The sequence below is a fragment of the Syzygium oleosum genome, unplaced genomic scaffold, assembly GCF_021117445.2.
Source record: "Syzygium oleosum isolate NSW1041296 unplaced genomic scaffold, Sole_v2.1 Sole_v2.05, whole genome shotgun sequence".
NCBI lineage: Eukaryota > Viridiplantae > Streptophyta > Magnoliopsida > Myrtales > Myrtaceae > Syzygium > Syzygium oleosum.
In genome coordinates this window covers 15,241,888-15,267,643 of record NW_026607489.1, presented here as the reverse complement: position 1 = coordinate 15,267,643, position 25,756 = coordinate 15,241,888, and the positions used below count along the sequence as shown (strand labels likewise).

Genomic DNA, 25,756 nt, shown 5'->3' with positions numbered 1-25,756 from the left:
GAGACAGCCAAGAGGAAGGAGAAGCGGGATCACAAATAATGCTATTACGCAGAATGCTCTGATACCATAAAAAAAGTAAAAGAAACTTTGAATTTTTTTATTTTTCCTTGTTCTTCTATTGATGTACAGAATACATTTAAATAGACACATAGTTACGTGATGAGAGCAAAATTGATTCCTTAAATCAAGGAAAGTATCCTCAAATTGAGAAAAGAATTTTAAATTCAAATCGAGGAAATTATCCTAAAAGATTTTAGGACGATATGTTATCATCCAGCATATGCTGACATAAAAAATTTCAATTAGCTTTCGAATAAAAAATTCCAACTTGAGTTGTAGTAGGTCGATTTTTGTGTGTGTTGACCAACTTGGTGTCATATTCTATTGCTTTTGTGCTTCTGCCACAAACATGTCCTCGCTTTTAGACACCGAGTTATCTCGACAAACGTTAAAAATGAGTCCATTTTCCTTACATCCCGTGGAGGTTCATTTCATCCTACACTCATTGCAACACAGTCGAGCAACCTAAGAGTTAGAACCACCAAATACTCACGTAAACAGAACAAACAAGAACGTGTCGGCATCTCAAAGCTATGACCAGATACTCTCTCATGGTTCACCAGGCTTCTGGAACCAATGAAAGCTTGATCCAATTGCCTACATTATAACCAAAACTAAATACTCACGAAGTTGTTCCATCCGACATCTCCAAACGTAGATTGTCATTCCGTTTATGGGAAAAGAACAGGACAGCTGATAAGCAAGAAGGAAGGGATTTGTTCCCAGCAATGTTTCTCAAATAGAATAGACCAAATGAGGGCCGAATTGAAAATCTGTGTCTTTGGCGTTTTCTGATTAACCTTCGTTCCTGTGATACCAACAGCAACTAAGCTCGTAGTTTTTCATGGAGCAAATATTTCAGAGTTTCGGTACAGAAAACAAAAGCGAGGCATAATCCAAGACTTCACGAGATGAATATCTAACAGAAAGCTTACAATCTAACTACAAGTTGCAGACCTCAAAACAGATCCACGTGATGTAAACATAAGCTGTCCACATACATGTAAATTCCCGCGTCTGTTGCTCAACTCATGCTCTCCATAAGGGGGCCGGAAAAAAGAAGAAGCCACAACCATATCACATAAGAAAAGCACGATGTGCGCGCAGGAGAAAAGCAATGGCATCATTGCAAATCCGATGAAAAAGGACATGAAAAAACTAGAGCTTGTCAAAAAAATTTGCATCTTATCACCGACATTCATCTTCCAAAGTGAAACAAACCGCATTTCTTTCCGACTAAATATAAGTAAACTCGTTTGTCCTATCCTACCGTCTGAACGAGGATGTGCAAAGAAAGAATACAATTTAAACTCCGGGAAAAGGGTCAAATGAAATTGCAAGAGAGGAATGATGTTACATAAAGAGATCCGGAAACTTCAGTCTAATGGAGTCACGGAGCCATTTCTATGAGGCTGCTGCAACTTCAGTTTTCTCCTTGCTCTCCTTCAATTTATTCCAGTTCTCTGTACTGTCAATGATCTCCCCAGTTTTTATGAGGAAGCGGACTTTTTTTCCATCATCGAGCACTCTGTGACCCACCCGACTTGCCACCTCTTGATCTTTCGAGTAGAGCATCACATTTGAGCTGTGAATAGGCGCTTCGATCTGGATAAGAAAATATGACAAGTATTCAGTTCTCACAACAAAAACCAAGATGAAATTTATTAGAAATAAACACTCCCATTACATATAATTGATGTCATTCTAAGTATAAAACTGCTCAATCAAAGTCATTGGATGGCTATATGGTAAATGGAAGATACTGATATTTAGCTCTAAAAGATACTATCCATAGACACGAACTAATCAACCAGTATCTTCAAGGAACTAGCTCCAATCTCAATGATTAAGTGAGAACAACCTTGATAATTTGCCCGGGTTCACCTTCTTCCCTGCTCTTCACATGCTTTGTCTTCAAGTTTATCTCTTTGACAACAACGGTGCTGTTGTGTTTGAAGATCTTAGATATTTCCCCGATCTTCCCCTTATCACGTCCAGCTATCACCTTCACTGTATCGCCCAGCCTGACATGCATTTTATGCAAAACAGGAAGGCTGTTTGGCTTACATTCTTTTCTCTCCCAACGTTTGAGCTGCCAATGGGAAAACGAAAAACCAGTTGAGAAGTAGTACATAACAAAAGCAGTTCCCTTTTGTAAGCGTAATTCAATTCCAGTGCTCTAAAATGAAATAAACCCTGAAAAGCCAGACCACAGAGAGAGAGAGATAGAGCGAGTACGCGCTATAGAGAAATCACTCAGAAAAGAAAACATAAGCAATGCTAACCTTCGCAACAATGAGGCATGGCTTCTCCACTGAATTGACCTGTAGAGAGGAAGGGGTCCAATGAACCGAAATGAGTTATGTGTCTAGACATGTTTGAATGAACTAGTAGATATACACCGAATTAAGATGGTTCACTTTACATATCTGCCGAGCTACTTTCAACAGGTTTGAATGAACTAGTAGATATACCAATTATCAAATTCTCCAACAGCTTTTAAACCATGCAGATCAACAACAGAAGAAGCTTAACCAACCAAAAGGCAGTGCCTATATATCAAAACCCACATAGGGCAGCCACTTGCAAAGCCGAGACACTTGCGAAAGCACATCCATTCAATTTGCGCAACAGCAGAACGAGATTCCCCGTATTTCTAGTTTCGCTGCGTAGACAACAACGAATCGTCGGACACCGCCGCAACCGATACCTTTTCTCGGCGGATGTGTTCTGCGCACCAGAAAGGAGCTTCTTTTATCTCATCTCCAACAACTTCGGAGAAACTACCGCCACATGATTACTAGCAACAAGTCCTAATCCAGTGTTATCACATCGCCCCGCAGCACAATCCACGAGAACACAAATCCTTTGAATGCCTCAGATTCAGTAGCCAAAAGAATAAATCCACAGTAATCGAGATTCGAACGAACTGGCATGCGAAACGGTCGAATAAAAAAACCGCCCGTCTTATACCATGAAGACAGATAGCGCGAACGGGCGAACGTCAGGCTCATTCCGCTAAAAAAATGGAAATATATATTGCGCATTCGCCGCCCGAAATCCAGTTTGCCGCACTCGAAATCCACCGCCAAAACACCGAATCGAGGTGTGTTTGGGCACGTTAGGGTTTGATTTGGGTCCTGAGCTAGCAAGCGAGTGCAGTTTTTTTGGGAGATTCTGGAAAAGCGACTTGGAAGATGAGGAGGAGGAGGAGGAGAACGTACGGAGGCCGGGTGGAGGAAGGAGGGGGGAAGGCGCCGGCCGAGGAACGAGCTGGAGGAGGAGAGGGAGAGCGAAGTCAGTGAGCTCTGGAGAGCAGCCATGGCCGCCGTGCTTTCTCTTCCCCCCGGTGCTGCTCTGGTGATTTTGGTCTCAAACTCTGTGAAGCGAGGCGAAGGCGAAGGCGAAGGCGATGATGATGGTGATGATGATCTGGATAATATGGAGAGAGTGTGTGTCCATCCATTTCTATAAAACGACGACGCATTTGCTGCTTTTTGGGTTTTTCGATCAACGACGTGCCGTTTTCTGAGGAAACGGGCCTGACTGATGGAAAAACTGAAAACACGGCCCATTTGAATTCATTTAATACTTACTCCAGTTAATATTTTCTATTACTAATTTATTTAGTAATAAATTTAATAATAATAATAATAACAATGAAGCCAAAAAAGCACTACGTCCCCGTCCATGGCTTACTTACACTTTTGATTTCTAAGGAAAACCCTTCTTAGTACTTACTAGACGGATTTCGAAAAATGAAAACCGGATTAACAAGTGTCCCCGAGTACTTATGGAAAAAGAAAGTTAAAATTTGTCTTTCGAAACTAAACATGCCCCCGGATACGTACAAATAGTTCTCTCTGCACATTGCCGGATTAAATTTGTACCAACCCATTGATCCATACGTAATTTGCTCCTTATTCCCACTTAAATAAGGCTAGCGAGAAGGGGAACAATCTCCAGATTTTCGGCACCTCCTATCGTCAAATTTGATTTCTGGTAAACCTTCAATAGAGCGCGCAGATGATCTGATCCCGCTTCAATAACCGCAAGTTTCTTAGGAGGGTTGCGCAGATAAGTTGTCCGCACAAATAAACACACGAACAGAAAGATTGCCAGAACATAAATAGCGAGGGGAATAGAATGGACCGCCTTGCATCGGGAAAGGATTCACGTTCACCTCTCGGGCAGAGACGACGCGTGAACGAAAGAGGGAGATTTAACAACTGGAGATAAAAGACATTTACATTCAGTCCCTCTTTGCACGACCAATGTACAGAATCAGATGGCTGCAGTCACCCAGTCGAGAGATCGAGGGTCGAAAATGAAGTGAGCAGAATATGTTACATGACATTAGCTGCGAGACCTACTTCGTTACTCGAAGAAGCGAAATGCTGGCATTGGGGAAGATCTGCCCTGCCTCCTATCTTCTTTCCCACTGTATAGATGTCACAAAAGCAAAAGCAAAAGCAAAACCGAAACCGAAAGCAAGATGAAAACACAGGAAAAAAAAAAAAAGACAAAAAATGAACAAATGGCAGAACTGTTCATTTAGATGTCAAACGTGTCGGCTGTACTGTCCACAGACTCCTCTCTCCGGTGGTTGCTGGTTGGAGTCCTACTTTCTTGTTGGTCGATATCGATTGCAGCTTCATCGGTGGCGGCGGAGAGAGACTTCCTGTGATGCTTTCTACTGTGCCTTAACTTCAGGATCCGAGACAAAACCTGTACAATGTCTCTCATGGAAGGTCGTCTTCTTGGCACGCGATTGATGCATTTGTATGCCAGAGCTGCCACATCATTGAGCTCTTGCAGATCAAATTTCCCTTCCAAGCCAGAGTCCACAATTTCCTCCCACCCAACTTTTCCTTCAGAATTCATGGCCGCCTATGCATTACCACGAAGTTAGACAAGAAAAGGATTAAGGCATATACTGAACCAAGCTTGATGAAAATACAGAATGTTTGAAACATAAGGAAGACAAATACAAGGAGAGACAATTATCATTACCCCATAGATTCTTTTTACGGGAAATGTCAGCAATATGAAAAACCACTACTTCTTTTCTTCCTTTAATATTGGCTTGAGTGATGGAGAGGTGAAGGCGTTGTGGTTTGTGAAAAAATACATAAAACAACAAATACGTTTTGTTTGCCTAAGCACTTCAGCAGTAAATTGATAACAGAACTTTTATCCTAGATAAATGTCATTCTCCCTGTTCTGAAACTAGAGTGTCTGAGAGAGAGAGAGAGAGAGAGAGAGAGAGAGAGAGAGAGAGAGAGAGAGAGAGAGAGAGAGAGAGAGAGAGAGAACTCACAAGCTCAACGTATTCCATGAGACCCTGCTGGGGATTTCTGCCAGCTATTAGCTCAAATAACAGAACTCCAAAACTATAAACATCACTTTTCTTCGTAAAAGCCTTTGTGGAAATGTACTCGGGATCAAGGTACCCAAAAGTTCCTCGTATATTAGCAGCATTTTTGTCTACCATCTCCTCTCTTGAAAGTCCAAAGTCAGCGACCTGATTGAAGCAGAATAAGCAAATATTCAATTTTATTGAGTGATTGAGAAGTTATGTATATGTACTTGGATATGGTCTCAGCAAGCAGCAAATTCAGAATCATTCAAGAAACGAAACAAACAAATGAAAAGATGAATCCCCTAATGCATCTAACACCGGCAATATTTATCCAGCCCTGGTCAACTCTCGGTTAGAACATATACATTAGAATCTTAAATGAGATATACCCTTGCTCTCATGGTCTGGTCCAAGAGAATATTGGAGGACTTGATATCCCTGTGGATTACGGGAGGAACTGCCTGAAATGAATCATAACAATGGCTACATATTTAGTACAGTATGCAGAAAAGCACGTTAAAGCACCAAATTCAACTATAAGTGAAATAGATTTAAAAGGAAAAAAAGAAAAACAAAATCGGTGACAGGCAAAATCTTACCCCATCATGAAGATACTCCAAACCCCTTGCCACATCTAGGGCAATATAGACCCTCAAGTCCCAGCTCAATGATTCCTTGATATCACCTGGAAAGAATATGTACTACTTACAACATCATACAGCATGGTAAAATCACGCACTTATTTTTCCTTCTACCTAACAACGGGTAACTTAAGTAGGAAAATCATGCAGTATCCTTTAGAATGCTCTTTCTTACAGAAACATCTTTCAGGGACAGAATTGACTCCACAAAAAGGGGATTTTCTATACTCATGTCAGGCGAGATAGTTGGTGGTCAAAAGATCATCATACTTCGTCATTCATTCGGCCAGCACTCAAATCATATCAATAAATCGTTACAAGAAATGCCGTCCAATGCCAAACCATTCATAATCATCTGAAATAATAGGATATAGCAGTTTACAGGATTATTCACAGTTAGGCCATTTTGTGAAACAAGCATATAGAAGGGAACAACTGTCTGTTACATTCTCCCCAGAGCCTTCTCACCACTGAACCTATGGCAATGAATCGATTACTGCTGGACTGCCCAACTTTTTATAAACACCTAGAAAAACGCTCCTTCATAAATGATAATGCGAAAAAAAAAACTCAGACATACTTGGGAAATTTTATAGCTTATGAACACGCTTGTCATGTACTGAAGTCCAGCTTCCTAACATGCATTTCATTCATTTGAATAATGCTCTCTAAATATATAATCTCCTTTAACAGGAAGTAGAGTTTAAGCTTACCATACAGGTGAGAGGCCAAGCTGCCTTTACTCATATAGACATATACAAGCATATGCTGGCCCTTTTCTGCGCAATAACCAACCAAATTCACAAGATTCCTATGATGCAACCTTCCCAATAACTTAACCTGCAAACGAGAAGCCCATATAGGCGCATGTCAAGATGTACAATATTACTTAGAACAAGAGGTAAATCAAAGGGAAAGGTTGAAGACTTATGTGGACATCCATATTGCTGATTCCAGTAGGACAAGCATCGGCAAAAGTTAAAACTTATATAATATGTGCCAAGGTATATCTACAAATTTGGTTTATTCAAACAAATCGTACCTTCACTGAATCTTGCCAACAATGTGACGTCTTAAGTCGACAAATGTCATCAAATTCGTGCTTCAAACATCGAGTGAAGCTTATAGAGTGTAGACAATATATAGACAATTCAAATCTAATTGTTGCGGGATTTTAAAGGGGGTCCCCTATTTAGGACGGAAAGAAATATTAACCATCCCTAAAGAATAACATAATAAAGGAGGGAATGTGCGACACGACAACCAAAGCCCGTAACTACACCAAAGTGTCTACCTCACTTATCTTTTGTCCAGAACTGTCTACCTCACTACAGCACGTGCTTCCTTTATGAAACCATTCTACAGAACATGTAATTAAGTAGCAAGCAATTTATTACATCTCAAGATGCAAGTTATAACATGTCCACCAGAGAACAAGAGCGTAACATATCTGCTGGCGTGAGTGCCATACAGGTCAAAGCAGTTTTAGTCGCGAAGTGCCAAGTTAACAAGGCATTAACATGTATAACCTCTACCTCTGTCTGGAATTCTCTCTCCCCTTGCTCGGAATCAGTGGCAAGCACTTTGACAGCAACTGTCTCTCCGGTTGACATTTGAGCTTTGTAAACAGGACCAAAGGCTCCTTGCCCAATGAGTGTCGTGAAATTGCAGGTTGCTTTCTGCAGGTCTCTGTAGTAGCATCATAAAGCAACGTCAGCCACGAAAAGGGCAAAAAGCGCAATCAACTACTGTATACAGAAAGGTCATTTTCCATGATATGAACTGCAGTTCAGCGTGAAGATTTATCGAGATGTAATATTGTGTATTTCCTATGTGAAGCGGGAGTATCAATCATTTTTACTAGCCCCAACAAAGGAGAGCCGCAAGAGAAGACATGCAGGTAAACCCACAAGTCCAGAAGAAGAATTTGACAATCGGATGATTATATCGGGCACATAACGTGTAAACAAGTAAAAGCAGCAGGACAACCATGCCACCAGAGTTATATATAAAAAAGATTTCAGTGGACCTCTATAAATCTCAAAACGTTACATTCTTAATATCTCCACCATGTGGAGGGGCAAGAGTTGAATGGAGTAGAAAGATAATCGCGCTTCAGCTTATATCTGCTAAAGACCTAACTTGCAGAATCTACTATCTTGTTATTACGAAATTGAAGTAGCAGACGACATAAAATTTCTTAAGTGCGCACATACACCAAAAACTATTTGGGTAATTTCAACCAAAATGCTAAAACCGACATACTTGTAAGAATACTCGGGTATTCCAGAGAAAGACACCATGCTACTCTTCTTAAATCCGTCAAGCCACATGGACATGCCATTGCGTCCAGATTTCACGGGTGATTCTGGACCAATTGTCGAGTCTGACAGTATAGTACAAGCATCAGCCCCATTTGCTCGAATCGGGATAGTCGCAGCCCTCCTGGAACTGCTGTTCCCTATCTGAGACCGCTTCCTCTGGTATCTAATGCAAAAGAGCGCCAAAATGGCCAAAACCACTCCGATCACAACCCCTACCGAAAGCCCGATGATCAACCCGGATGATTTAGCATTCATCTCCTTGCCCTCTGGTGCGTCCACGTATCCTATTCAGGTCTCCAATCCATTTGGCTGCAAAGTGGCGCTCAAGCTGTTAGCAAAACCAGGTCAAACCGTTGCGTTCACAGTCTCTCCTGCTGAGTCGCGGGTTTGACAAATCAGAGGTCAAACCGCCGAAATACACTTTGATTTTTCCAGCCACCAAAGTGCCACCGGACAAAAAGTCAACAGGTAATTCGACCGCAAAAATGAACGAGGCATCATCTAGAACTCGGAGAGAAAAAGTCTTTCTCTGCTCGGAAGAGAACAAAACTAATGACAAACACTTATCATGAAAGGACATATTTAGGAATCTTAACGTTTTTGTCCTCCTGCTCTCGTAAACGCCGCGGAAGCTACATCACAGATTCGTCTTCCGAAGAAACAGAACAAGCTCACTCACATAAGATCCGCTATTACAGTTCAAAGCTTTTCGATCTGCTTAGCCTGAACATAGCAAAAAAACAAAAAAAGGGGCGTCTCCACAATTTGTTTTACTTCAATTTTTGCAAAGAACGCTAGCACCGGAGACAGAAAACTCTGCACCCGGAAAAGAAGAACGAAGAGAGAGGGGACCAACCGCAAGGCGACGAATCCTCGGATCGGCCGACGAAGAAGACGAGAATGCGCAAGGAACTAGAGTTGCGAAAACACACGGAAAACCCTCAGGAACTTGTCCAGATCGAAGACGCCGCCTTTAAGCGAGCCAGAAAAAACCAAGAAGAAAAGCGAAGCAAAAACACTTGCGCGCGCACGCATGCGAGAAACCCAAAGCGTAATGGCGACCACTAGATGTAACTGAAAGTAAACTCCGAAATTTACCTGCCGGCACAAGTATAGCCGAAACGGTCACATGCCTCGCTTCTCTCCTCCTCCTTCCCCCCCGGGGAAGACGTTGCAGTGAGAGAGAGAGAGAGAGAGAGAGCGACGGATCGCCGAGAGCGACGGCTAGCTTGGGAAGGAGACGAGAGATTCTCGAAGAGGGGCGTGGGGGTTCTTCGACCCGAGTCAGAGGAAGGAATCGGCCGCGAGGGGAGGCGTGAGCAACACTGCAGAGTGCGGGCGCGCGCGGCTGCGGGCGTGCTGTGACGGTGAAGACGACGACGACCTGCGCCGGGCCGCACAAGAAAGCCACGCCATTTGCAGGAGAGAAAATCAAAGTTAAAGCAAGCTCTCGCTCTCTCTCTCTCTCTCGTGGAGGGTGGCTGGACTATATTATCTAAAAATAGAAATCCATGTAAAATCAGAGATACGCATAGGGTAAAAGGATTATTTACATGAATAATGTCATTGAGACATTGAAAAAATGTCATCGTGAAAATCTTGAATATGTCGTAATCTTCGTCTTTTTACATTTAAACTGCCTTAAATAAAACTTATCGGCACCTCAAATAAACTCCTTAGTACCATACTTATTGCGAAGGTTATTCAAGTGGTCGTGTCGGTGTATGTCCCTAGGACACTCGTCGAGCGTGTTCTATATGAAACGGTTCGTGCAAATTACTTTCACATCGGAACCCGTCCTTTTTTCATGCGATGTGTGACCGGAATTTCGAAAAATTAGGTATTTATGATCCTTAATCCGGTTCAACTCGACCCGGCTCGTTCGGCGTTTCGTATGGCTCCCGTCGCCGTTTGGAACCTCGCCGTGCGGTACGAAACGCGCCGGAGAGGAAAAAAGTTTCCTCCGTTCCCCGAATTGCCCTCCATCTTTTGCAGGTTTGACGACCGTGTCGTCAATTGATTTGTTGGGACTTTTGGGGATCCGTGCCTTGGGACTTTTTGAATTTTCTTGCGCCTTTTTCCATTTTTCATTTCATTTTATTTTATTTTTTCCGAGCCTGGTGGCCCCCTTTCTTTTATATTTGTTGTTGGTGTGCAACCGGAATACAAAAAATCGAATTGGTGCGCGGTCGTAGCTCAGAAAATATTTTCACTGCGATTTTTAAAAAGAATAAATGAAAATGATGTAATCGACATATTACAATAATAAATTGGTCTCTCGAGAAATCACCGTGATAAAGTCCGATGCGAATAGAAGCTTACAACTGATAATAAAAATCATCATCGTCCAAGAATGCTCGGCATTTGATAAATTAACCCTCTCGGCATCATAGGATATGAGTCGAAAGTGACATTACCCCAATTTTCGTGAGCTCGTGGGAAGGTGAGACTTCTCGAGGAATAGGTGAATAGATCTTAGATTGGATTTCATTTCTGGGTGTAGTGTAAAGGTTGAGCTAACCCAAGATTGAAAACAAGGCAAGCCCCATTGACTCTAACGTCAGATATGATCAGCCTCACTTGGGGAAATTAAATGAAGCTAAGGTGTTTGTTCCTCTTTCCACTAAATCTAGTAAATGTAGTGCATAGGGATGGAATTTTCAATTTCATATGGTGATAAATTGGCTAAAAAGACATTAATTGCTTTGAAATCGTCGGCAGCCACGGAAGCCCAATCGGGTTGGCGGCATAATGACACCGGATCCTGAAAATAAAAAGAATTTCCAAAAAAAGGGAAAATAATAGCTATCGCCACCCTCGTGTTACATCGATCGAACCACGGAAAAATCCCGACCCCTTGACTTCCCGATCTTTTCCAAAACCCAACATAAGTCAGAACGACCAAACCTCTTCATCATGGTGACAAAGCAATGTTCAAAAGAGGCTCTTAGGATTCGTTCATGTCCACGACCACGAGAAAGCAACACGTTCCACTCCATTGCCAGTTGAAGAAGCAGGCAGTGTGCGTGGGATTCTTACGCATATGGTCGGTTCAATCGAAGCATTAAGAACGCTCGTGAATATCGTTTTTGGTAATTTGAGGAACAGATGCACGACAGCTGGGGGCACATGTGACTTTGGTGAATTCGCAGCCGTCGATGTTGGAAGTTTAGACAGGTAAGAAAAGCAAAGAAAAATCGATGGTGGGTAGTAAGCAACTGTCAACCAAACCCACACCTAATCCCAAATTAAGTTAATAAAATGAAGAGATTGTTGAGTAAACCAACTGGGAGATTTAAGGTGAGACCCAAGCGACACCCCCTCAAAACGTTTGACGCACCATGAAAACGACTTGGGGAAATTTTGAGCTTCGATGCGATTAGGGTTTCGGACTCTTCTTAAGGGAAACCGATAGCTTTCGCGACGATAATCTCTCTTTCGCGACGGGCTTGATGGGTATCGATAGCGTGCACTTGTCGGCATCGATCTCGCGCAGGGGAGTAGACATACACGCGCGAGATACTTCAAGATTCGAAACCTCCTTGTCTAACGTGGTTTGACCAGGGGTATCTTGCATTATCTATGGTTAGTAATTATATAACGAAAGATACTGAGAGAGAAGAGTGCACTTCCTCCATATACTACTGCGAGATTGACAAAGCTTAATGTAGCTCAAGATGCAGACGAAGGAATGGTGATAGAAGAAGCTGTTTCGGGTAAGGGTGTTAATGGGTCGGATCGGCTTTAACATCCCTAGTTTCGGTACCTCCGAAGCACGCCGGGTGGTGGACAAGATGAGATTTGAGTGGATGAACAACAAAGAAGGAATATCGTGGCAAGGTTATGATCATGAAGTCAACCTTTCAAAGACTTAACTGGCGTAGAACAAAACCTCTCAAAAGAAGCATAATCATCCGGGACGAAATAATTCTACGATGCTTATGATTTTCTAATGTTCGGTATTAAATTGGACGAGCGGCAATAATAGTGTGTCGCGAATGCGTAGGATCGTGCTCGATGCATAACGTATTTTTACACACGGTTGTATCAAAAGTCGTGTAGCCCATAAAACAATGCGTATACTTATTTATTAAAATGACAGTTCCTTCATGCACACTTCGGTGTTCCACGGACGGAGATAGGATTAGCCAGGAGAACAAGTGACCGCCTTGAGCGATGTTTTGCAAATAGTATGTCTACTTTTAATCCCAGAGATAACATCGAGAAATTATAAATTAAAAATAAAAGCACTCGTGCAATGATTAAGTTAATTCTAGTCCACTCATTTTTTATTAGGGTGAAATGAAAAAAAAAAACAAAATTTGGAATCGTCTAATTATCATTCCATAAGATCAATTTTAAAGGCGATTTTCAAGAGTTTTCACTAATTATTCTCAGAATAAGTCAAATATCCCAAAAGATGCTCGAAAGGTTTTTTTTTTTTGGGTTCTGACTCTAACTCTTCTTCCCCTTTTAATTTTGCTTCTTCTTCTTCTTTTAATTTTGCCGTGTCCTCTGCAAAGCGCCAGAGTCAAATCCCGCACTTATTATATTAGTGTCCTCACCCCCTAATTCATTTATCAGCATGGCTGCATATCTATTGACGTGCTTGTAAGGTTGAATACGCAGAATTCCAATCACTCGAATTCTTACACGCGGGTGATCACTTTAATTGCGTAGTATACATCAGCGTATCTGGAATTCGCATGGAAGGAAGCAAAAAAAGCTGAAAAGGTCGGGAGGGTGGCTTTGGTAATTTCAAGTAGGAGCAGATTATTTTGACCGATATACCAAAAGAAAGCCGAAAAATAGGGCATATATGATCCCAATAAATGAGAATAAAAATTAAAGGAGGATAGAAATAAAGTGGAGACTGCCCCCACTTGGGGTTTTGTCGCTCACTTTTCTTCGTAAAAACCTCCCCCACACGAGGTAAAAAGCACGAGCTTTGGCCTTCTTAATTATTTTCTCAAACGGTCTAGTGAATGCCTTTTCCTTCGGAAAGCATCGCCTGAATTCATCCTCGAAAACCACACACCACCCAATGACCCCATGCGCCGCTTGTGGACAACCATTTACATTAAAATCTTCTAGAGATAAAAGATCATTGGTTGATACAATTGGTTATCTTTTAAGAGTAGAGTTGAATCGGGGGCAACATGCATAATATATACGGATATTCGAGTTCTCAAAAGATCTCAGGGCTTGCCTTATCGCGTCAGATCACAATTTATCGTAATAATATGCATAGGCTTTCAGGGTTCATGGTATTATAACGTACGATCGCTCCAGTCCCCGACTTTCGAAAATGGTGTCTCCACTTCCTTAGGGTTTCATGTTCGCGCGCATCAGATCGCCCCCACCACCGCGGCCGCCACGCAGATATCCGTGCGTCGCGAGGTGAATGTGAATTGGAGCCGAAGACCAAGAAATGGGCTCGTGGGGGACTAAATCGCGGAGACGTGTGCAGATGAGGGGAGCGAGCTGCAATTGGGAAAAGTCAAAAGTCGAGGTCTGCAATTGGGAAAAGTCAAAAGTCGAGGTGGATGAGGATGGTCCTTGCATTGTCCCGGCGGGAGAGGGTGTGGCGTGTGGAACTACCGACGAGGACCGCCGTCCAGACATTCATTCTCTGGTGGAGTCAACCCCACATTAAGAAGCGGTCGCGTTCCTCCCCCTTCATACATCCTATATTATATATTTAGTCGTGCCTTCCCACGACGGCATTTTGGACCACCATTCATCGCATTTAACGCCTCAAGTACAACGTTCCTTCCATTTTCTTTAGGTTTTCTTCTTTTTTCGGTTCGTTTTCTCGGTGCAATCCGTAATAGAAGGCAAGAGTGGAGCACCAGTAAGGGCAGCCGAAGAGTACCTTCCTCGATCGATCGACTGGGTACAATAGGAGCCACATGTACGCTCGGCGGGTACGAAGGATCTTGACCCAATCCGACATGTCGATTAATGTGATCACCGGATCGAATGAAAAGAGCGTATTGAAATGAATTCGTAAAGGTCGGGTCAATTCACCCCCACCTACACAAGTCGAGTACCCCTTGCCAGTCGATGATTGAGATTGGGTCACGTTCGGGAGCTAGCTTGTGGGTGAAGACATTAATAACTTTTTTTAGGAGTTTGGATCATCATGGGTGTGGGTGGTGGTGTCCCTTGAAGGAAGACTGGCTGGCTCGCTTTGATTCGGCACCTCCCGGGGGACCAACAAGGAGCATGTGACGATGCACATGTGGTCTCATGTGCTGTTTCTGATCACATCCCATGTTTTGGTGAATTGATTAAATGCCTCTGTTGGATACCCACTCCCTTCGTGCCCTACCCTCTTTTAACAGCATACGACCGATATATATACATAGGAATAATGGCATGTTAGTTCCTAAACTTTGACGTAATGTGTAATATGATCTGTAAATTTGTAATTTGTTCAATATGGTCCCAGAATTTTAACTCAGTGTGTAATGTGGTCTTTGAATTTTTAATTTGTTCAATGTAGTCCTCGAACTTTTTATAGATGTTCAATTTAGTCCTTGAATTATATGGAAATGTTTAATGTTGTCCTTCCATTAATTTAAGTTTATGGACAACGTTCAACATTTCACATACTTCAAGGGACTAAATTGAATATGTCCAAAAGTCCATGGACCACGTTGAGTAAACTAAAAGTTCACGGACCACATTGCACATCGAATTAAAGTTCAAGGACTATATTGAACAAATTAAAAGTCCAGAGATCACATTGCACATCGAGTCAAAGTTCAAGGACCATTTGTATCATTTTCTTATATATATATATATATATTATGTATATCGAGTAACCTACTTGAATTGCTGACCAGTATTCCGTGAACATGAGCGACAACCTATCCTTACGAGTTATGATCGATCTTGTACCGCTTAACTGGACTGAAATCCGATGCACCGTCGGCTTGAAAATGTGGGATTTTCTTCTCTTCTTTTCTTTCTTCCGCTTCAATTTTTTGTAACAGAAGAAAAGGTCCATCTAGTCTGAAAAGCAACTCGGAACGGAATGAATCTGGAGAAACATCGTGTGATGTTGTTGACTATGTTTAGATGGGCCATGCCTGGGAGAGGCTTGACGAAGAGCTCTGCTTATGTCCTTTTCATGGGCCACAGTGAACTACAATGGGCTCAAAAGGCTTGACCCAAAGCTCTACCAAGCCCTTTTGCGTATTGTGCACAAACGCCATAGCAAGCTCCAGCTATGCAGCTCCACATCATAACACGCAAGAGCCCACTATAATAAGAAATGGCTGCTCGGCTTCATGTAAGGAAACGGGTTCGTCATATACGTATAAAGGTAAGTTTGTTTCGTCGAAAATAAATAATTTGAAACATATTCTCTTCAAAACAATAGATTATATTACTATAAAAAATGAATGATCGAAAAATAATTTATCATCCACGAAAATAATTTAACCATTTTTTTATTATTTGATTATTTCGAGCAATATGAACGATTATTTTTAGAAAAAAAAAGTTTTTCAAATCGTTCATTTTCTGCCAAACAAACGGAGGGTCATGATCAATTGTTGATCCAATAACACCTTCATAGGTTTGTGATAAAGACCACATCAAATTTTAATGTAGGAAAAAAAAAACACATAAAAGATTAGAGCGCATATCGTAGATCGTTGATTTTTCCGCCTCGAGACTTCATACATATGTGGGTTGACGTGTTAACAAATTCCAGTCATCAACACTTGTTTGTGGGAAAATTGTCCAAAATTTTCTAAACCTATTGTACTTTTGCTAATTCATTTCTAAACCTTTCAATTTTACTAATTGAATCCTAAGCATTTTCACATTTTGCCCAATTGAGTTAATCCTATTAATTTTGGCCAAAAATCGCTGACATGGACAATGGCCGTTCGACATGGCACGGTTGGCACTGGCGTAGACAAATTTTAATACTATTTTAATATTTTTTGTTAATTTTTTTCTTCTCATTTTCTTCTGTTTTTTTTTCTTTTTTTCCCTTTAATGTTCTTTTCTTTTATTCTTTTCTCTTTTTCCCTTTTTCCCTCCGTCGGCCACCATTGGGCCTTGTCAATGGCAGACGATCTCCACTAGCCTCAAATAAGGGCAACCCCTCGCCAGATCAAGAGGCGAGGGTGTTACCCTTGCCCACCTAGGAGAGAGCTACCCTCGCCGGCCCCCGGGCAAGGGTGGGCTGCACTCACTAGCCCAGGCCTGGGTGTCTGTTGCTTGAAGTCGACGAAAGCTTAAAATCGAAAGATTTAAGCTTGATTTGATAAAAGTATAATTTTTTTTTTGTCGAATGTAAAAGTATAGTAAATTTAAGATTTTTTTGAATAAATTTCCCTTCGTTTGTCAATAATAAATTCGAGTCAACAACAATAAACGGACCTCCCATTGCATTCAAACTTTTTCATGGTCAAAGGGAAGGTGTCAAAATCAAGGACGTCAAACGTTTGACTCTGCCGGCCCTCCAGACCGACCGACTTACATAATCTGCCAGAGCGAAGCCACCTGGACTGGCCGGGTCCCAGTACACTGACGTGGCGAGGGCTTAAAATAATCGCACGTGGGGTAGCCGCAATGTGAAAGGAAATGACGACCTCCGGGAAATGAAATGAATGAGAACACAATGTCGTCGGTCGTTTTCCCACGTATTTCCCGTGGGGGAGAGGGGAAAAGGAAGAAAAGGGGAAAAGTGGACTGGCGGCGGAAGGAAAGAAAACTATTGCTTTGAGCGATTTGAAAATTAATCACGAAAATTAACGCTTTCGCACGCGTGTTTATGTGCCTTTGTGTCACGGACTGGAGTGACGTGGAGCTCCCGAACTCACGTACCCTTGTGAGCGGAGCTTAATAACGTCGAAATGAAGAGTAAGCGATGTAGAAGGGATGATATAACTGAATTGAAGTACTGGCATCGGGGCGTTTGTGCCAAGAATTTTAGGATTGAACGATTATACTCTATGAGCCTTGAAGGTGGGGTTGATCTCCCGTGCATAAACTGGTCGGGTGTTATTACTGCTCTCCTAATGAGGTCATGGCAGACCAAAACCAGTTGATGTGCCGAAGTGTTCCGTGTGTCTTGCTCGAGGGACTGAATGCCCGAACTAAACTGGGTGCGGTACAATTTAATACGGGAATGCTCTTCCTCGTATTGTTCATAGGAACAATTGTAGAAGGATAGCTGGCCCAGTGTTCTCTGCTTACCAGGCACCGTATGAGCTATTCCACGACCATGAATCTATCAGCCTATGACATTTGTGTGTACGATCTAACACTCTAGTTAAATCTCTCCCTATTTGGTTGACCACACAATTGCTTGATATAAAGTACACATTGAAACTAGCGGTCCGCAACCCAAAATAGTCGATAAAATTATTTAATCAATCCTAAATCTATAGTGCGGATATTAATTCGGTCTTAAAACTTTCAATTTTGCCAATTTCATCATAAATCTTCACTTGAAATTCCAATGTAGTGCTCTCAGTTAATTTTCGTCGAAAATCGCTAACATGACGATCTAGTTATCGCCGGCCATCTTACGTGGCATACAGCCACGTCATTGATTTTTGGTCAAAATTAATTGTAATGACTATATTAGAATTTGGGAAAATTATCTAAAAAGTCATAAACCTATTGTACGACGGCCAATTCAGTTTTAAATCTTTCTATTATGCCAATTTAATTCTAAATTTTTCACGATTTGTCAATATAGTTATTTTGATCAATTTTAGTTGGAAATCGCTGATGTGGACGCCGTGTGTTTTATGTGGCATGGCCGGTTCTAGCATGAACAATTTTTGCAATTTAAAAAAAATTCACAATTTATTGTTATTTTTTTTCTTGTGATCGGCGACAGTGAGGGCTACCCTCACTGGATCTGGTGAGGGTTGAACCCTTGTTGGCCACAATGAAAAAGAAAGGTTAAAAAAAAAATTGTTAAAAAATTGTCTACGTTAGCCTTGATCGTGCACTGTTGGCATCCATGGTAATGATTTCCAGCCAAAATTGATCAAAATGATTACATTGACAAATCATGAAAAAGATTTAAGACTAAATTGATATAATTGGAAGATTTAGGATTGAATTGGCTACCTTACACTTCGTTTATGACTTTTTTGATAATTTTTCTTGGAATTTCGAGTAAAGGTTTATGACTAAATTGTCAAAATTGAAAAGTTTATAACAAAAATTGGCATCTGCACGGTAGGTTTTTGACTTATTGGGTAATTTACCTTAAAAAATAGTCTCTACCCATTTTTGCTTGATCAAAGCCCAAAAAGAGTTTGTGCTTCGATGCGTACTCACCGGTAGACTTTCATTATCAAAGAGGCAAAGCAATTCGAATGATATTCTCTTCCAAAGTGAATGAGAACGGGATGTGAACATCTATTCATTCACACATTCTCTTGAATTCCAATTGCATGTCTTGTATGCTCAAAACAACCTACACACGAGTGTAGAGCGCAACTTTCACTACATGTTCATTAATCCGACACAAATGAGAGTAAAGATGAGGAGTCGCTTCCCAGATATTGTCTCGTAATGCATTTTGCGTATAAACTGTTTTGAGGCGCACACACTATGAGAAAGACTGTTTTTCAAGGGAAGCTCTTTTTGGTCTTCCTTTGCCAACCGCTATCACGTCCATGTTTAGTCACTTTCATTGACATGATAAAGGATATTCTCTTCCGAAATAAATGAGATCGGAATGTGAACATCTCTATTCGTTCACACATTCTCTCGAATTCCAATTGCATGTTCCGCGCACTCAAAAAACAACCACCTACACCCGAATGTAGAACGCAGCTTTCACAACACCCTCATTGATCCGGCACAGACGAGAGTAAAGATGAGGAGTTGTTTCCCGGATATTCTCTCCCGATGCGTTTTAAGAAAAAAAGTGCGTGGAAGCTATTCTGGGGGCGCGCACAATGTAAGAAAGACTATTTTGAAGCGAAGCTCTTTTATCTCTTCTTCCGGAGAAACGCTATCCCGTCGATGCTTAGTCACTTTCATTGACATGAGGTAAAAGGATAATGTAAAATAAGAGATGGCCCGAATCTTCATTTCTGATTATTTGCTTTGCTTTTACTTTGGAAATAGTGGATTGGGTTGGCTGGCCATCGATGGATTTTTGGTGGGAGGAGGGGCTCCATTGGGTGTGCGTTCTGTGATGTGAATCCATGGATTCTTCAACTTTATGCGATGGATTAGATTAGCCGTGTTGAACCGGTCTTTCTTTACACGCCTAAACAGCTTTACTTGAACATCACTTTGGGATGAGTATGGTCCTTTTTGGGTTACGAGGAGGTACTACTCAACGCGTGCCGCGCAAGGTCAAAGGAGTCAGAGGGACCGAGAGATTCACGATTGCCACGTCGCATCGCATTTCGCGGCCCTCTTGTCTATCTGACCCGGGTCAAATCCGACCTGCCATGCTCACGCTCGTGTCGCGTGACCATCCGCGACTCCTCTCGGTTGGTAACAGGCGGAACCCAAACGACACGCGCGCCTCCGCCTCCGCCTCCGGTTTTGGCGAGCGGCCCCCTTCTTCTCTTTCCCTGTCCCGCATCAATCTTTCCTTCCTCGTCTTGATCAAGACCCGCAAATGCGAAAGGCTCCGTTTATTTCATAAAAAATAAATTATTTAAAAAATATCTTTCAAATAATAATTATCTGTATCGTTTGAAATAATTAGCCAGTGAATAATATTTCTATTATCGATAACGATTTTCGTCTATAATAATTTCGTGAACGATGGAAATATTCTTTTCGTTCATTCATTTTTCGTAAGTGATTCGAGTGATCATTCTTTGAAAAATATTTTCCAAATTATTCATTTTTTGCCAAACAAACGGAGCCTTTACATGCTTTGAGTTAACGTTTTTTTCATTTATTTCAGGATGGGAGGGCCAAGCAAAGTGCAGCGTGTCCATTCATTTATTCAAGAATACGTGTATATACAAGCTCTTAAATCCCATTCAAACCCATTATTAGTGACATATCGAGATAGGAAGTTCCATGGCTTTTGAGTAATAAATGCCTTTGACATTCAACGAGATGTTGGAGTCTCATATGGGAGACGGCAATTCCATGATCTCAATAGCCGCGGGCACAACCTTTTCGATGAATGGATGGAAAAACCTTTCAAATAAGTAGATTTCGGTTAAAGCTCGTCAATGGCGGCCAAAAGTTTGACCGAAAATGGTAAATTATATGAGATGATCGATTTGAACGATCAACTTGGATTTCCTCTGGCTTGAATTCTTGTAGCTTTTCTCTTTCTAGAACTCTAGAGTTCGAAATTCCAAGTTGAGCATTCAGAAAGATTGACGTAGTTTCTCGATCTATATGTATGGATACACTAGAGACTAATCACGAAGAGGATCATCTACCTGGACCTCTCCTTTTGAGTCATGTCATGTTAAGATGACAAATTTTCCGAATACCATTCCTTTTTGTTACCATGAGAGGGGGATCCGATCATCCATGCCTTGTACTTTTTCCTACAATAGCGAACGAATCGAAACCCCAATACGATTCGACTTTCTGTAGGAAACAGCTAGCGAGCAGAGAACGCCGGAAAAATCATCCGTTACTCCCGACCGGCAATTCCGAAAACATCAATGACATTGCTCGACATTTCATCCTCACAAAACTCGTTTCTCCGGTCTTCATAACGAGTCAAAAAGGTGTATCATATGCCGGTCCAAGTTAAAAACCAAAAGCCGTAGTTGTTAATCCTAACCGACACTCTTGAATTTTTAATAAAAGGAAGTGGATAATGCCCAGCACGTTATATATCAAGAGGACATATTATAAGTTCGACAATAATGGGAAAGCTCCCTTATGGATTATAACATGACCTTCTTTTTTAAAGATGCCTAGTATCTATGGTGCCCTACTTTTCATCACATGGTCTTTTGACAAAACAAAATTGAATTTTCAATTACAAATCCAAGTTTGCAACCTTAGAAAGAGAGAGGGAGAGAGAGAGTTAAAGAGGAAAATCAAAGCGCGTGGTTCCCATGCAAGAAAGTGCGGGGAATGTTCGGCGTTCGCACCTCCCTCGGTGGTCGGCGCGTTCGGCCGTTAAGACACGGTCTCCGTCGCTCCGACCAGCGTCGCCGTTACCGTGCCTCCATCCGTACAGGAGGAAAAAGGCGAAAAGCATCCGTTGTCTTTCTCTCTCTCTGCCTCCCTCTTCTATATAAACGACCGAATGCGAGCTGCGTTGTCTTCCGATGCTTCATCGTCGAAGAACAAAATCCCAAGTCGCATCACGTGAAAAACACAGGGACGAGGAACAATTCTAGTCAGATTTGGCCACGCAGGGGGGTCGGATTTGCGGCCGTTTTGACTCCACGGGTGTCGTGTGGGCTGAGGTAATCAATCCCTGTTCGTTTTTCGCTCTGCTTTTTTCCCGAGAGTTCGTCCACATGTTGTGAAGTTCGTGTTGTGTTTGATGTTCGGTCCTACGAGAAAAGGAAAAACCGGGGAGAGATAGCCACGCCTCGCTGTCGAGCTCTGTCGTGTTCTGTTTTGGTCGGAGGTTGTCGGATTTGGAGTTGGGTCGGTTAAGTAATGGGGTTGATGAACGACGAGGCCGTTGTCCTGGTACGCCTCTGCTCCTCTTCTAAGAATGCCGCACAGGTGTTTGAGGATATTTGGATGGGTTTTCTCTTCATTTGAATCGGTTAGATTTCGGTTCTTCTTCTTTTCGAGCCACTAACATGTTGGTTTTCTTCTGTTGTGTCGAGACACTACAGTCTACCGAAGCGTAATGTATGGCGAAGTTTCTTAGAGTTTACGATTTCACAAGTTTTTTTTCCTTGGACCGAGTTCGAATTGAGAGATTGAGTCACCGGGGTGCTTTTGTTTCGTGAATTTTTCTTGCGGGTTTGAAACTTCTTTTTTTAAGCGAGAAGAAGTGAAGCTTGTTCTTTGTTTTCGGTTGTATGAAGCATGGGGAGTGCCATAAGAATGGATGGGATCTAGATTTTTTTAGTTTCCCTGTACAAAATCAGTGGTCTTCGCAATGAACAAAGAGAAGAGCAGTACGTGTGGAGTTATGAGAGCTTATAGAGCCAAGGATGTCTTTTTCCGAGAGCTCGTAAGCCACCTGGCGAGCTCTCTACGTGGGTTTTGTCCGAGAGCGAGTTGAGATGCAAGAATTGAGTAGCTTATAGCTCGAGTTCTAAATTTTTTTAAGTTGCCTAGGCTTTTGAAACTAGCGTGAACTCAGGAGGCTTGGTTTAGTGAAATAGCCCCGCAAAAAGAGACCCGAACAGAACCTGAAACAATAACCTCAAACGTAATATTTTTAGATTCTTATAACAAGGGATATTTCAGTTTTGATTTCTTAAGACAGTGGCATTTCTTCTGTTTAAAAATCAAAATAAACTGATACCGATACTCTCTGTGTGGGTGGTGTGTCTGATACTCATACTACCATGATCTTTGGGTAGCTATCTGCATGTGCATGTTGATACATGAGATTCAATGGGGGCAAATCCTAGCTGTTGTATTCTTTTTGGCTTTTTTAAGTCTACCTTTTCTCGTGTGTGTTTCATGAAGCTTGGATCTTCTGTTCTCGATCCTCTCTATTTTGCAACTCAAGAACATAATCCCTTATCCGTGGTGCCTCTGTACATCTTGATGACCGTGAGACTTAACTAGCTTCTACATATAATTGCAGGGGGCTATAGTTGTTCATCCTGAGCCACCGTTGAAACTCTACTAGCTATTGGAAAGCCGAGGGGGTACATATCCTGTTGTGATCTATTATGAGCTAATTGAGAGTTTTCTAACCAGAAAGCTTATGATACTGCTAAAGCATGGAATCACACCCACTATACAGATGCAGTGAGACAGGTGCTGGCTTATCTTTCACATCTTCTCATCCAACTGTTCCATCTCTTCCCAACAGGTTATTTGGGCATTCGAAGTTTGAAATTAGGGAATCTCCTATCTCACCCTTTCCGACACACTTTGACAGTGAGACGCTCACTGCGTTAAGCGATAGTCAGGAGCAGTACAGTTCAACGGACAATTATTCAGGAGTTAGCTCTTCTTATAACTCTTCAATCGAGACCACCAGCTGTTTCCAAAGGTCAAGCCCGTCGCAAGACGGGTGCAGAGACAGCTTGCTTTCATGTTCTGGCAGGCCCACCTCACTGCAAAATGAGAATCATTCACAGAACACAGCTTATACTTTTCAGGAGCTAGAGGACGTCTTAATGGATGATGGACAAGGAGAGCTTGCCACAGATACTTCTCTTGGGGAACACGTATGGGACCAAAATCCCCATGGCTCACAATTTAGTCGCCCCAAGGATTCTGTTGCTTTCATTCGGAGCCAATCAGGTAAAAGCACTAATGTGGAGAAACATAAAGAAGCCGTTCAGGAATCATCAGTTCAAGATGTTCCTCCAGGTGATTTGAAGCAGCTGCTGATCGCCTGCGCCAAATCTCTTTCCGATAACAACATGGATGAATTTGAGAAGTTGACTGAAAAGGCCAGGTGTGCTGTATCCATCAGTGGAGAACCCATACAGCGTCTTGGTGCCTACATGATAGAAGGACTTGTGGCCAGGAAAGAGGCATCGGGTTCTAACATCTACCATGCCCTTCGATGCAGAGAGCCTGAAGGCAAAGACTTGCTTTCCTACATGCAAATTGTGTATGAGATCTGCCCATACTTGAAGTTTGGGTACATGGCGGCGAATGGGGCCATTGCCGAAGCATGCAAAAACGAGGATCGGATACATATCATAGACTTCCAAATTACTCAGGGCACCCAGTGGATGACTCTCCTTCAAGCGCTCGCCGCGAGACCTAGCGGGCCCCCTTACGTGCGAATTACAGGGATTGATGACCCGGTCTCCAAGTACGCTCGTGGGGCCGGATTGGAAGCAGTTGCAGGAAGGTTGGCGGCAATCTCTGAAAAATTTAAGATCCCGGTGGAGTTCAATTGTTTGCCGGTGTTTGCCCCAGATGTTACTCGTGACATGCTCGATGTCAGGCCTGGGGAAGCCCTTGCAGTGAACTTCCCACTCCAGCTACACCACATGCCAGACGAGAGTGTTGACATCACCAATCCAAGGGATGGGCTACTAAGGATGGTGAAATCGCTTTCTCCGAAAGTGATCACATTGATCGAGCAGGAGGCGAACGCAAACACGGCGCCATTCCTGACAAGGTTTGTGGAGACCCTGGACTACTACTTGGCAATGTTTGAGTCCATCGACGTGACCCTGCCCAGAGACAGGAAGGAGAGGATAAATGTAGAGCAGCACTGTTTGGCAAGGGACATTGTGAACATCATCGCGTGCGAGGGGAAGGAGAGGGTGGAGCGGCATGAGCTGTTCGGTAAGTGGAAGTCTAGATTGACGATGGCGGGATTTAGGCAATACCCTTTAAGTAGTTACGTTAATTCAGTCATAAGGAACCTGCTGAGGTACTACTCTGAGAATTATACATTGGTAGAGAAGGATGGGGGCATGCTTCTGGGCTGGAAAGAGAGGTTCCTGATTTCTGCTTCTGCATGGTACTGAGAATGGGCCAGAGTTTTAAATATTCATGGAGAAAAAACCAGAAAACCGAACATCTTTCGGTAGTAATAGGAGTTATTGGATGTACATAGTATGGTGTTGCAGATCGTCTTCACCATGTGATCCAATAGCTTGCCCTGGTATATTCATGTTCTGACATCCAAATGGCTATTGTATCTTTCGGTTTGTTCATTCCTTATTTTAGCTACCTGTTGTTCTTGTGATCTTTCGGATCTACTTTTCCTTACAGTATACATCGTTGTATAAATAAGTTTCATTAATTCTATAATTAGGTCTTATTGCGAGGACCTGCAATTCTAAATTATGGGCAAAGTGATGAAGTTCTATTATCAAAGCAACTCATGTCTCCTGCTGGATTATTACTTCAATGAGTTACTCTTCTTTTTCCCCCCTAATTTACAATCTCAACCAGAATGAGCTGATCAAACTTGTGGAAGTATATCAGCACATGTTCGACCAAGCAGCGGAAAGTGTAGAGAACGAATTCTTGTTTTGTAAATCGTGAGTTTCGGGTTCAGGACGTCCGGATTGATCAGGAATCGTTGCCGAGGTTCTGAACATTCCGAATAGTTGCAGTGGATGAAGAAGACTTTCAGCTTCTGAACTTTTGATATATTCAGACTGGAAAATTGTATGTTTTTGGGATTTTGGCATAAACCAAAAAAATGGTATAACTTGTAGTAATATGACAAGTTGATTACGCTGAAGAATTTTCCAAGCCAAAATATGGAAAGCTTTCACTTTCCCTTTGAAATGATGTGTAGCCCATTGCAGTTC

The 25,756-nt window shown here is 42.2% G+C and overlaps 3 protein-coding genes across 5 annotated transcripts; 1 reads left to right on the top strand and 2 right to left on the bottom strand.

The window, feature by feature from the left end:
* Positions 1-1,263: 1,263 nt before the first annotated feature.
* On the bottom strand, positions 1,264-3,486 carry LOC115665609 (50S ribosomal protein L24, chloroplastic). 2 transcript variants are annotated; one of them, XM_030587468.2, is made up of 4 exons: positions 3,285-3,486; positions 2,346-2,384; positions 1,922-2,152; positions 1,264-1,665 (listed from the first exon to the last, which is right to left on the bottom strand). In XM_030587468.2, the coding sequence occupies exons 1-4, from the start codon at positions 3,381-3,383 to the stop codon at positions 1,465-1,467; spliced, it is 570 nt and encodes a 189-aa protein (XP_030443328.2). In that variant the 5' UTR covers positions 3,384-3,486; the 3' UTR covers positions 1,264-1,464. The 2 variants fall into 2 exon arrangements, with proteins under 2 accessions (XP_030443328.2, XP_056167528.1); XM_056311553.1 differs by lacking the exon at positions 3,285-3,486 and adding an exon at positions 2,991-3,178.
* A 778-nt stretch (positions 3,487-4,264) lies between these two features.
* On the bottom strand, positions 4,265-9,082 carry LOC115665592 (calcium/calmodulin-regulated receptor-like kinase 1). The gene is made up of 7 exons (XM_030587458.2): positions 8,329-9,082; positions 7,599-7,752; positions 6,777-6,903; positions 6,022-6,107; positions 5,812-5,883; positions 5,381-5,584; positions 4,265-4,950 (listed from the first exon to the last, which is right to left on the bottom strand). The coding sequence occupies exons 1-7, from the start codon at positions 8,640-8,642 to the stop codon at positions 4,615-4,617; spliced, it is 1,293 nt and encodes a 430-aa protein (XP_030443318.2). The 5' UTR covers positions 8,643-9,082; the 3' UTR covers positions 4,265-4,614.
* A 12,567-nt stretch (positions 9,083-21,649) lies between these two features.
* On the top strand, positions 21,650-25,150 carry LOC115664015 (scarecrow-like protein 21). 2 transcript variants are annotated; one of them, XM_056311743.1, is made up of 2 exons: positions 21,650-22,022; positions 23,104-25,150. In XM_056311743.1, the coding sequence occupies exon 2, from the start codon at positions 23,243-23,245 to the stop codon at positions 24,959-24,961; it is 1,719 nt and encodes a 572-aa protein (XP_056167718.1). In that variant the 5' UTR covers positions 21,650-22,022; positions 23,104-23,242; the 3' UTR covers positions 24,962-25,150. The 2 variants fall into 2 exon arrangements, with proteins under 2 accessions (XP_056167718.1, XP_056167719.1); XM_056311744.1 differs by having other exon boundaries at positions 21,658-21,790.
* Positions 25,151-25,756: the final 606 nt, after the last annotated feature.

Excerpts from the sequence above, each read along its gene's own strand:
- LOC115665609 (XM_056311553.1), bottom strand. The coding sequence starts at position 3,107 with ATGCGCAATATATATTTCCATTTTTTTAGCGGAATGAGCCTGACGTTC. Across the intron at positions 2,385-2,990 it reads TTCGACCGTTTCGCATGCCA|GTCAATTCAGTGGAGAAGCC; the intron begins GTTCGTTCGAAT and ends TCCTCTCTACAG. Across the intron at positions 1,666-1,921 it reads AACCCGGGCAAATTATCAAG|ATCGAAGCGCCTATTCACAG; the intron begins GTTGTTCTCACT and ends TTTCTTATCCAG.
- LOC115665592 (XM_030587458.2), bottom strand. The coding sequence starts at position 8,642 with ATGAATGCTAAATCATCCGGGTTGATCATCGGGCTTTCGGTAGGGGTT. Across the intron at positions 6,108-6,776 it reads CTTGGCCTCTCACCTGTATG|GTGATATCAAGGAATCATTG; the intron begins GTAAGCTTAAAC and ends TATTCTTTCCAG. Across the intron at positions 5,884-6,021 it reads TGGAGTATCTTCATGATGGG|GCAGTTCCTCCCGTAATCCA; the intron begins GTAAGATTTTGC and ends GATTCATTTCAG.
- LOC115664015 (XM_056311743.1), top strand. The coding sequence starts at position 23,243 with ATGGAATCACACCCACTATACAGATGCAGTGAGACAGGTGCTGGCTTA.